This window comes from Cyanistes caeruleus, chromosome Z (assembly GCF_971803275.1).
Source record: "Cyanistes caeruleus chromosome Z, bCyaCae1.hap1.1, whole genome shotgun sequence".
In the NCBI taxonomy this organism is placed as follows: Eukaryota; Metazoa; Chordata; class Aves; order Passeriformes; family Paridae; genus Cyanistes; species Cyanistes caeruleus.
The window spans coordinates 3,527,421-3,539,708 of NC_141732.1; the positions used below are offsets into that span (position 1 = coordinate 3,527,421).

The 12,288-nt window shown below is 38.0% G+C and overlaps 1 protein-coding gene across 5 annotated transcripts in view; it reads right to left on the reverse strand.

Annotated features, from left to right (window-relative positions):
• The window catches only part of SLC12A2 (solute carrier family 12 member 2), a 52,636-nt gene that overhangs the window by 20,473 nt on the left and 19,875 nt on the right, over positions 1-12,288 (reverse strand). For all 5 annotated transcript variants that reach the window (XM_086869803.1, XM_023945072.2, XM_023945073.2 and 2 more), the window contains exons 5-10: positions 11,513-11,652; positions 10,621-10,731; positions 7,680-7,788; positions 7,177-7,304; positions 7,005-7,089; positions 2,742-2,902 (exon numbers count right to left, since the gene is read on the reverse strand). In XM_086869803.1, the coding sequence (XP_086725929.1) occupies positions 2,742-2,902; positions 7,005-7,089; positions 7,177-7,304; positions 7,680-7,788; positions 10,621-10,731; positions 11,513-11,652 (734 nt within the window). The remainder of the gene's footprint in view (positions 1-2,741; positions 2,903-7,004; positions 7,090-7,176; positions 7,305-7,679; positions 7,789-10,620; positions 10,732-11,512; positions 11,653-12,288) is intronic.

A 12,288-nucleotide genomic window follows, 5' to 3' on the forward strand; every position in this document is an offset into this window, starting at 1 on the left:
GTATTCATTTATTTTACGAAGTTGAGAGATACCCCAGCAAAGCATATACAATTGATATTTGACATTTTAAAAGATTGCAAGTTATGCCTCAGGTTAAGAGACTTTAGGAAGCTTCTCTAAGCTAGGAGAATACAGGGGGAACCAGATCCAGCAGAATCAGTGTGATGTGGTGCTGAACTCCCCTCCCTCCATCCCCAGCACAATCCAGACCTCCTGACCACAAACCAGGGAGCCCACAAAGGCAGCCACCCATAGCACTGACATCTTCATCCCTACAAAACTGTGGAAAAAAGGGGCAGAGTGGACCTGTAACCACTGGTGTGTTGCCACAGACATACAGTTCCTGCTGATAAGGAACTCAGTGTGTTTGCCTGCCATTTACAGTTAAGAGAGTTTCCCAAATTTCAACCATTTGGGATCATGAAATACTGTATTTTGCACATTTACCTCCTTGGTTCAGCACACAGGAGCAAACAAATGAGTCTCATGCTACTTTAAACCTTCATCCAAAGTTGAAATAAAAAAAAATCTGCATTTTAATTACCAAGAGCTCTAACTTTTTGCTAGGAAGCTCTAGGCTGATGTTATAGAGCACAGAACAAATTTTTGAAAATATTCTTCTTCCAGGTGACAGCCTGGGCACAGAATAACCACTGACACTGACCAGATGTATCAGAAGCCTGTGAGGACCTGTAATTCACTGACTGTAAGAAAAACTAAAGAAGGTCTTCCTAGGTAGGTTTGACTGAGCCTGTCTCACCTATTGTCCTCATTTAGAGCTTCTCATCTTAAGATTTCCACAGGTAAATCATACTACAAGGCATCCATCTGCTGCCTGAACACACCCAAACCCTGAGCTGCCCCAGCAGAACTTCAGATCAATTCTTTGCCAGAAGAAGTGAGAGCAGCACAAAGTGTCCTGAAGCGATAAAGCCATTACACTGTGAACACAAACTGGCACTTTCAGCCCCAAAACCTCCCTGTTTACCAGCTGGAATAGAAATACAACAACCATCTTCCCTCAACTCAGGGATTAATTTTAATTTGTGCAGTATTTGTTCTGTTATTTACAGAAAAGAGATTAAAGTTTGAGCTTGAGAAGTGCACAAGCTTGGACACTCCCCTTCTCACACATACCATGCTCTGCATATGAAAAAAAATAATCTCACCTAACAATCAGAAATACCAACTTGTGAGCAGTTCAGTTATGAACTGGTCAAGTTTCTCGTTAGATAAACAGCCTCTCATACAAATATTTTCCTTCTGACACCTGCTGAGAACAGAATCAGACTCTTCTCAGAAATGCACAGCAAAAGCTAAGAGGGTGAGAGAAAAAACAGCAAGGGAGAGCCTCACTGGGTATTAGAAAAATGAAATTTCACATAGAAGGTTTCCAAAACTACAACAAAGCAGGGGGTGTGAGGGGCACTGCATTCTCTGTGCTGCCTTTGGCCTTAAAAAGTGACTTTTCCTAATTGACTCTTTTTTCCACAGAGAGAAGCAAGAATAATTTGGGAGGCAGAAATACTCTGTAAGTACAAGTAACATTTATGTTAAGAACCTTACAAAAGTTATGACTTAAAGACAACCAGAGGAAACCAGCTACAGGCTATTCACAGCTGTACATCTGAAAATATGTTGGTTCTTTTGAGCTTAAACAATCAAAGCCATCAGATATTTGCAAATTTGTCAATCCCACAAGAGCAATTCCAACTTTCCCTGAACAACAACAAAGTTAACATGACAAGATAGTCACATTATTTCACTATAACAATTTCATCAGTGTTTTTCAGCTCAATCTCTGGCTCAACTTTTTTTGTACCTGTTAGAAAAACTTTTGGCAAAGATGGTACTACCACAAAGCAGTCTGGAGTCAGTGGGCAGTAAGTTCATTTTCCCTGGATTCTTTCAAACCCTCACCAGTAGTTCATGAACAACCCAGCTGGCTGTGGTGAGACTATGAATTACCCCTTAACTTGTGGAGGATTTTTAAATACTGTAACATCATTTTTAATTAAAGTTCATGACCTTATTACCATTAAAGAAGATGCTGTGATAAACACGTAAACCAGCGTATTTTCTAAAAAAACTTTAAAATTTAGCAAGAAAATTACTGACAGATACTACTTATGATTACTCAGCATCAATACTGAAAAATGAGTATATCTACCCCTACCAGTGAATGCTGGCATTCAGGTACCTAAAGAAAGCTGTAGCACCACCACCTAAATCTAAGCAATTTGCCCAGAAAAAGTGTAAATATTTATACCACCTGCATATAAACACCTAAGAGTTTTCAACATGTATGCATTCTTTTGCATACCAACTAGAGTGTACCATGCACCTAACATATTCCAGATAAAACTTGTATTTATGGAGGTGAATATTTAGCCTATGACTTATCCTAATAAGCAACTTAAAAAAACCCCAAGCCAACAAATCCAAGGATAAAAACAAGCCAACCCTGTCAAAACAACAAAAAAACAACAACAAAACCAAAAAAAAAATTCCCACCTGCCCAACAAGAAAAAAAACCAACCCAGAACCATCAGCAAACAAAAAACCAACAAAATCCCCCCAAAAAACCACCAAAAAAAACCCACAAAAAACACCAAAAAACCCCACAAAAACCAAAACCAACCAAACAAAACACTAAACCAATCAACAAAAAAAAAAAATACAAAAGATCCCCCAACCCAAACACAAAACCAAACATAGAGATTAAGGAGGAAGTTTTATACCTGGAAATTGTTCATCAGCCCATAGTGACACCCTGGCCCTGCCTGAGAGTGGCAGGATGAGAAGTCATAGTTTAGTTTGCAGGCTGCAGTAGTGCAGTTTGTCAGCTCGGTGACAATGGTGTCATTAACGTTCCCTGTGGCATCTCGAACTACACAGGAACCTACAACGGACACAACAATAAAAAAAAAAAGCTTTAACAAACTGAACCTGAATTTAAGGATATGTGTTAATTCCTTTTTATAAAAGCATAATCTCACAGAGCAACATTAAAATAACAGCATTTGGTTTTTTAACACATTACAGTACTAAGCCTAGCTTCACTATGAAGAATAAATACAAAAAATAAAGGCTCCCTTGGCTGAAACAATTTTCAGTTTTTTAAAATATTTGATTGTAGGAAGAAACAAAAAGTTTTAGCACAGAGGAAAACTATGTCAGTAGACTTGCAAAAGTTTAAGAACACAATTTTAGCTTAAAATACTATTTCTCTGAAGTGTGAGCTTCGAAATAGCTCCTGAATTGAAGTCAGTATTATAAAACAGCACTTGATTTGACAGGACTGGCACAGAGCAGAGCAGCTGGGGCTGACCCTGCATCCCTGGAAGTGTCCAAGGCCAGGCTGGACAGGACTTGGAGCAGCCTGGGACAGTGAGAGGTGCCCCTGCCCATGGAAGGGGTGACACCGGATGATCTTTAAGGTGTCCTCCAACCCAAGCCAATTTATAGTTTTTTAACTTTATAGTTAACATTTTATAACTTTATACTTTCTCTTTTGGTCATTTTTCCTAGAGGAGTGCAGATTTGTTTTGTGTGTATAAACGTTTGCAGACAGGTACCATTTCTGTTGCAGCTGGTTTTTTCTGTCAATCTGATTCAGCCATTAAAAAAAAAAACTAAGTTTCATGAAAGCCTGTTGCAAGCCATGTCCCAGTATTTAAATAAGCCATGCCCTATGTGTCCATGGTACTCTTCAGTTGGTTTCTTGGTGAAAAACAGAGTACTATTTCTCCCACATTCTTTTATAATCATCACCTTAACTACTGTCTTCAGTTCCATCTATGATTCTTTTTAATTTGGAGAAACCAGCATTTCAGCCTGTATTAATAAAAACTAAAGAGTACTAAAATACCACTAAGTTTTCAAGGTTTTTTTTTCTCATATATGACAAAAAGTAGATCAGCCTAAGTATTATTTAACATTCTGTGGTCTAATAGTAAAGGTAATCAAACTGTTTGAACACTGGGAAAATATCTCAAGGAACAGGAATTAAACAAGAAGTGGGGAAAAGCCTACAGAGTTAATAGAACTCCCTTATTTTAATCTTTTAGGAACCTGAATGACAAGAACTGCCTTGCAACAGAACCCCATGACAGCTAAGGAAAAATCACTACTTGCAAAGTAAAGAAGAAGGCATAGATCTGCTGCAAATTTAAGTTTATTCAATAATAATCCTAGGCATCTATGTATGTTGTCTCTCTTCCATGGGGAAAATGAATTCCTAATTATCTATAACGTACTTAAATTGTTGTGAGCCATCAGAAGTTGATTAACAGCCCACAGCAACACCTGGTCCCAGCAGCTGGACATTAATTAATCCTACCACTCCTCATTTCTTTTTTAGTTACTTATTATGCCTAATTGGTTAAACTACCAAAAAGTTTCCTATGTTAAACACTTTCTTGTGCCTTTCTTTGTGAGTATTTGGAGGAGCTGAGGCTTTTTTATGGTTTTCTTGTTTATCTGGGATTAAAAAGCTCAGTAAGAGGAAAATGTTTCTCCTTCTTCATTACACAAGTATTTACCCCAGCCACTCAAGCAGCATATAATGGATCTGACAACACATTTCTCAGGTGAATTATTTGTAAATAACATTTTGTTGTGACAGATTGCAGTGGCAGGCCCTTTATACTGAACAACTCATTAAATACCTACAGTGCACAATCACAGCCCTCCTCTTCCTCATTTTCTCAAAGTTCAAAATCAGCTGGTTTGGCAGGACTTTCAGACATGGAATCAAAATATGGCAGAAAGAGACACAGCAGTAGGAACAAACTTAATGTGGGTCTTATTCTGAGAGAATGAAGAACAGAAGCCAGGCAGGCATGCTCTGTTCTCAGCAGAAGACACTTAGATAAAAGCAACAATAATAAATGTTACTTTCTGTAGCACTCATTCAGAAAAAAGCTTCATTTATTTATATGATGCTGGCAGCATTTTCCCTTAAAGTCTGTAGGTCTTGCCTCCCATGAAAATAACATTTCACCTTCTGAGAGGCATTTATAAGCGTGTTTCTGCCAAAGTCAAACAGAGCTTTGCCATGCTTTAAGCATGAGAAAGTTTACAGCCATGTCTGTCATCTCCTTAATATGTGAATTCCAGGGGTATAACAGCCCTTTAGACTGCTGTTCAGAGTGTCTAATTTTACTAGTGCTGTAAACACATACATTTTGGCTCCTGTTGATTAGTTTTAGTTTCATAACTACAGGAAGCAGGTCTTAATGCTACTCAGAACCTTGGCTTTTTTTTTTTGTTAGAACTTCCTTTGTTTTTAAAGCAATAAATGTTGTTCTTTGAAATGTATCTTCCAAGATTTTTCATGTGAAATTGCCTGTGAAATCTGCCTCCTCATGCCACCTGCATGTCTGCATTTGTCCTTTGCTAAATTATGAAACTGCATACCTATGTCTCACAGTTATCTTTTTGAAATAGCTGACTAGCTCTAGCAGCAGGATCAGCAATTTTCCTTTTTTCAGCCTTTTCTACTCATTTTAGCCCTCTTACTTAGTACAGAGCATGCAAATACAGAGGTAAGTTCAGAAGATCTTCCTCTTTCCAGATACAACCGCTCTACCACATTTGCTAGCCCCTTCAAATCTTTAGTGTCTTGCTTACCACTCTTCTGGGAAAGGATCAAAAGTTTTGTAGTTGCCCAATATTCCTAATCCAATGCCTCAAAAGCAGCTAAATTTCACCCCATCTCCAACTCCTGATGCCTTTTTTCTAACTAGCAGAATTCAAAGCTTAACACAGCAGAACATTTCTGATGAATCAAACAATTTCACGTCCAGTTGGTTTTGCAAACTGCTTCTTTTGTCAACTTTTATATTCCATTTCTCATGTTTGGAAGCTGGTCAAAGTGTCCCATTAATAAGCAAGTATTAACAACAATTTTAGTCTTGTGTAGGCTGAGGTTCCAAAGGACTCAAATTTGGTAGCAAGAGGTCTACACAGTCAATTTAATTAGGAAATGAGTGTAGCCCATTATGCTGCATAAAGCACAATCACTACAGAGCAACTATTTGGCAGAGCTACACTCCCACGTTAGCCAACAGTGGCAGACTAGCAAGATTGGTATCTTTGGAAAGGAAGTATCATTAGTGGTAAGATCAATGGTACTCTTGTAAATGAGAATTTTCATTCAAAAAGCACCACAACTATTATAAAACAAGGTCTTTCATGTTAAGAAAAATTATTATGCTGTCAGAAATTGGTTTGTATGACTATGTGATTTCCAATCACAGGCAAGAAACGCGCAGGATTCAATTACAATCCTGTAATCTTAAGGTTAATATAATTACTTGATGTGTGGGAAAAACGTAGTTAGCCACTGGTGCTCTACAGCAAAATTGGTATCAACCCCAAGGTGACTTCTACAGAGGATTTCAAACAACTGTGGGGTGAGAAAGACTAGGAAGAAAAGACTCAGATCAGTCTGTGATTATTTCTCCTCTTTACACGAGAACATGACACTTTCAAAAGTGGGCTGGGAGAACTGAAGGCCTTTCTTGGTCTCCACCCTCAGCTGGGGAATTACTGCTGAAGCATCCTCACCACAGTCCTGTCTGATCATCCCTCAGCTCACTGCAGGTAAAGGGCTGATTACCATAATCCTCAAAACAATACAGGTGTTTTTTCAGTGGGTATTTCCTGAAAACATGCTTTTCTAATCCAGGGATTATCCCACTGCTAAACTGTAAATCCTTTAATGTAAATAACCACAACAATTGAGGAAACACCAATAGAAGTCTTTTGTCATCTTTAGTCTGAAGCAGTCACTTCTCTTAGAAAAGCATCAGCCATTTCACAAAATTATAAAACCACCTGAAAACAATCTCCCAACAGTAAAAAGCAGAAACCTTTGGCTATTACTTTCCCGTGTCAATTACACAACAACTTTACATAATCAAATTACATAAAACCGTATCAAAATACACCCTCGGAACGAACGTGAAACGATAAAGTTAAAAACATTCTCTATTTACCTACAGATACTGCAATTCCTACGTAAACCAATGTAGTGATTAAGATGGCCAACAGCGTTCCTTTAGGTATGGCTGACTGAGGATCCTGAAAGAAAAACGTCAGTGGACAGTGATGACAGAGGTCAATGCACACTCGAGTGGTTGTGAAGAATGCTTTTAATTCACCACTTACCGCAAGGTCCCCCGAGATATTTGCACCAGCAAGTATGCCAGTTGCAGCGGGGAAGAAAATAGCAAATACAGAAAAGAAAGTTTCTTCTTGTCGGAAATCCGGTCCAAAGTTCTCCATGAATATGTCGGCTGCGGGAGAAGATTTAAGTCGGTCAACATTCACATGGAAGATGAAGTATTTATTAACCCATTCCAGCCACTACCAGACCAATAAAAAAACTGACACAGGAACTTCTTAAAACTAAATATAGAACATTTAAGCCCCAATTCATCACTTCAACTCAAAGTCCGAAAGTAAAATCTAGCTTTTTAAAACTTATTATATATTCAATATTAAGCAATATTCAAGTTTTGACCCAACTACAGAAATCTGAAGAAATCAGGAAAAAAGTCTCCATAGTTAAGCAGGACTATAAGGTATATTAGATATTTAATTTAATTTGTAACAGCTTATTTTGCAAAAAAAAGGTACTGTTTACCATACTGTAAACTGTTCCAACATACCATTATAACCAAAGAAACCTTTGGGCTTCTTGCTGTCCAGAGGAATAAATGTTCCAATGACAAAGTCTCCAATAGCAATTATGAGGATCACCAGCAGGACTATCTGTGCCTGAAACACAATGACTGCTGTCAGAAAGGAGGACTTGTTCTTTTCACACTATCAAGTGCTGTGCTATAAAATGTAAATGTTTACTTGATTCCAAATTCAGCTTCACCTTCTCAGAATGTTCTCTGCAAAAAAATGAGGAAAGCTGGAGAGAACGTGTACAAGGATTTAAAATTAAGAAGAATAATTTCCATGTTTTATGCCTAATCAAAAAGGTTTGTTATTACCAAATGCCTCAAAATTATACTTCTAAAGAAAAAATGCTTAGAAGGACTATTTTCTCTATATATAAGCATTCCAGAAGGAATGCATTTGAAGAGATTCAAGAAAGTCACTTGAAAATAGCCAAATGCAACTAATGCATTATTAGCCATGGTCATAGTTTGTCTTATACTTTAGATTGTGATATTTTCTAAAAACTTTATTGCATCCAGAATCGAACAGCTTTTGTTTCCTATTTTATGCAAGGAACTAGGTTATTTTGCTACACTTTCATGTTCTCAACCCTTACTTAGGAAATTAAATTGCAAACTACAACTACTTGCTAATTCCTAGTTTGGAGACTTCTTTTATTACAATGTAGATTTTTAGTCACTTTTCCACTGAATTATTATAAGCCCCACAAGTTGAACAAGTACTTTAAAACATCCAACACCTGAAAAGTGTGAACAAAGATAAATCTGGGCACTGTAGAGATGGTTCCATTTAAATAAACAATGACACAGCTGTTATCTTTTGGGTTAACATTTGATTCCTTAGAAAGGAATGCCAGTAGCTTGGAGGAAGCCATTCACAGACCTCTTTTAGGCCTAGAATCATGAGTTAAAATTCAGCTCATTGTGGCATTGCTGATGCCTACATAACAAAGTTTTCAGTTCACACAGCCTCTCAAGAAAACAGGGTGAACATTGATAAACAGAGCAAAACGGCCTGGAGCAGATTTAGAAGTCCACCTGAAGAAAACAGTTTGTGCCCTGTATTTAAATCTTTGTAAAGCCTCAAGGATAGGTGAAAGGTGTAAGGATACAGCTGGGTGCTTACAGAAGTCCTCAGTAAGACAGAAACATAAAGATGAAGTTATCACACAGCAATTGCCACAAGTGGATTTCTCCAGTAATTCACCTAGGCTTCTTCCTGAAGCTAGAGATGTTTGCTGCGTAACTTACTTAAATTCCAAAGTCTGAAAGAATGGGCTCCTAAAACTTCAACACAAAGAGCTGAGCAGTAGACATCACAAACTCTGAAAAACCATTTTTTAAAGCAAATTTCCCTAGAATCAATCCCAGTCTCTCCTCACTTTTAGATCCATTTCTAAGGCATTATTATAGATTCTTATTCTTATAGAATAAGAGACATTACTCTTTAGCTCTGCTGAGCTGTATGTTAGCACACATGAAATACTTGTTTGACAGGTTCAGTTGCCTCTCATTGCTCCCACTTGCCTCTTTCCATGACAGAGAAGCCAGGTCTTGACTTTTACACTGAGGACAGGACTTTTGAAAGCTACCCCTAAAATAAGGATGCCACTGCAGTAATACCATAATTCAGGTTTGATGTAGAAGCATTATTTTTCATAAAAATTATTGTTATATAACTGCTCATGCTACACAGCAAAACCATGATACTCTTTGTGATTTCAAGTGTCAAGAGGCCAGATTAGTAACAAATAGTTCTTTCAAAACAGTTCAGAATAAGGAGATCAGCATGGTTTACAATTGGGTATATAAAGACTGCACAAATTCAAGCTATAGATAGTCGAGGCCTACTTGAGAAAGGTAAACAGTTTTTACAGAAGTTCAATTTAGAAGTTCATGCCAAAATCAGTTTCTTTAAGTTTCTTTTCTCCTCAGCAGACCAAAGCAATGCACTTGATCTTCACTCACTTCTTCTAGGATCCCTATTTCTTGGAAGCAACAATGATTAAAAACCCTCTCTCAATTATCAATACCATCATCTTGATGCAGGAGCATAAGAAACTTACAATACTTCAAGAAGAGGTTCCTTCAGCTACAACAACATTGCCTCTCAGTGCAGAAAACAGGTGCTATTGTGATACAAATATAAGTTGGGAAGGAAGCCCCAGTGATAGGCTTACTTCTCCATTTTTTATTTTTTTTTATGGACAGATACTCAGAAAAAGACTACAAGGTGCAAGAAAGAGAGCAAGCTAAACTGCCTCATAATGCCAAGCAGAAAACTGGTAAGGCAACTTCTCTGTTAAAGGTACTCTTCAGATCTCTTCAGTCAGAGTTGAGCTGAGACTATACAGCCACAAGATGAGGGAAGGAGGTTTTCCCTCCTACATTCATCACCACCAACATTCAAAACCCTTCTCCATGCTGGGTCTAGTGAATGCATCCCAGTGTTTGGCTGTTTCCAGCTGAAAACCAAACCAGAAGAGAATGGAAGAGAAGGGAAGCGTACTGCATTTGAGCACAGATTGGCTTTGGTACCAGCACTGTGTTTTTCATCCTCAAGTTCACAAGTAAGGGAAAATTCCAGAGCTGAATTTCTTACCTTCTCTTGTGGTGTAATTGCCCAGGAGATGGAAATACCATTAATCTACTTGACAATGTCATTAGGAGTGGATTATGCTGGAGTTTAGGTTCTCATAGATGCTTAAGCCTCCAGTGAAGTGGTTTAAGATCTGAAATGCTGCTCAGAACTGCACATGCTAGTGCCAGACCAAGAGCTACTGTATAAAAGTGACTTCTAACATACCATCAAGCAATACTGAATATACTAAAAATAAGCCAGACAGCTAAGGTACAAAAACAGAACCAAAATTATGGAGAAGAGAATATAAAAAAAAAATAAAATATGGGAGTTCCTTACTTTTGCTTCCCACTCCATTCCTGCAATGGAAATGCCCAGCAGTATAACCACTGTGATAGCCCCTATAATTCTGATATCATTCATTTCATCGATCATCAATGTTCCATTTTCCTAGCAAAACAAACAAAAAACACAGAGTCATATACATCATCAGGTAACCACCTTCCCTACTAAAAACCAGCATTCTATTCACTATAACTTACCAGTAGTTAAGCTGCAAATAAGTAGCTAACCATGAATTTACTGATTGAAAATTCCCTTTAAGGACACAAGGAATTTGGGTTTTGCCTTGTTTTTAAATCTATGAATCTTCCAAATGGAAATTATAAGGGCTGCTCAGCCTGGAGAAGGGAGGTCCAGGGAGACCTTACTGCAAATCACTTAATATTTAAAAGGACCTTACAGGAAAGAAGGGAACAGACTTCTGGATAGAGCTTGTGGTGACAGAACAAGGAATAATGATTTTAAACTAAAAGATGGCAGATTTGGACTAGATGTAAGAAAGAAACATTTTACAGTGAGGATGGTGGCACAGAGTGCCCAGAGAAGCTGTGGCTGTCCCTGGATCCCTGTAAGTGTCCCAGGCCAGGTTGGATGGGGCTTGGAGAAGCCTGGGACAGTGGAAGGTGTCCCTGCCCATGGAAGGGACTGGCACTGGGTGGTCTTTAGGGTCCCTTCCAACCCAAACCATTTTGTGATTCTACCTGGATGAGGAACAGACTAGGTGACCTTGAAATGTCTCTTCCATTTTATGATTAGATGAATCAAAAACCAAGGATAATCTTTTAACTTGACATATTAAGTATGTACTTTATATACTCAAATGTTCTATATGAAGTATAGAACTTTATATGTGAAGTATAATCAATATGAGCATTGTCATCCACTGTACCTTGAGTAGCTCAACTACTGTCTCTGCAAAACCAACAACATACATTGCCACTGCCACAGCGTTGGCAAATGCAAAAATCAGACCTATGGCACCACCAAACTCTGGCCCCAGACTTCTGGAAATTAAGTAATATGCTCCTCCTGAAAGAAAAAAAAAATACAAATGACAAAGAAGTCCTCTATATGATAGAGCCCAAAACAGACAGTTATCAGCAATTTAACATTTACATGAGCCAGAATCTACTCACTCTTTATTCCCTGATGTATTAGAAAATAACCCTTAACTCAGTATTTTAGGGACAGATGTGCTGAGGACTCAGGAATGTATTTCAAGTTCTTAGGAAAAGAGACCAGTTGGAAATAACCATGACTCATGCACCACATCATATTATTCAGGTATGCAACCACTTCTATGGTTAAAAAGCTGTAAAACACACACTGCAGCGTAACTGGGATTTTAACTTCAAACTGCTCAAAGCACTTGTGGAGTCAAGGTCAAGAAACTGGCAAAGCAGACTGCAATAAACCCACTGAAGTTCCAAACTTCCAAGACATGTTTCTAAACTTTGAAAGTTTAGAAACTCTGCTGTTGAAGGAATTTTCTGCCCTCCAATGGGATTCTCGAGAGCCTGTTCTTCGTACTTCTGAGCTGGACAAAAACAACATCTCAAATCCCACATGACAAATGAAAATCTGAGTATCTGGAGTATTACAGCAAAGTAAAGTTTAGTAAATGTAGCAAAGGCATATTTCTCAAACTTAAGTCTAAGCTTCCTA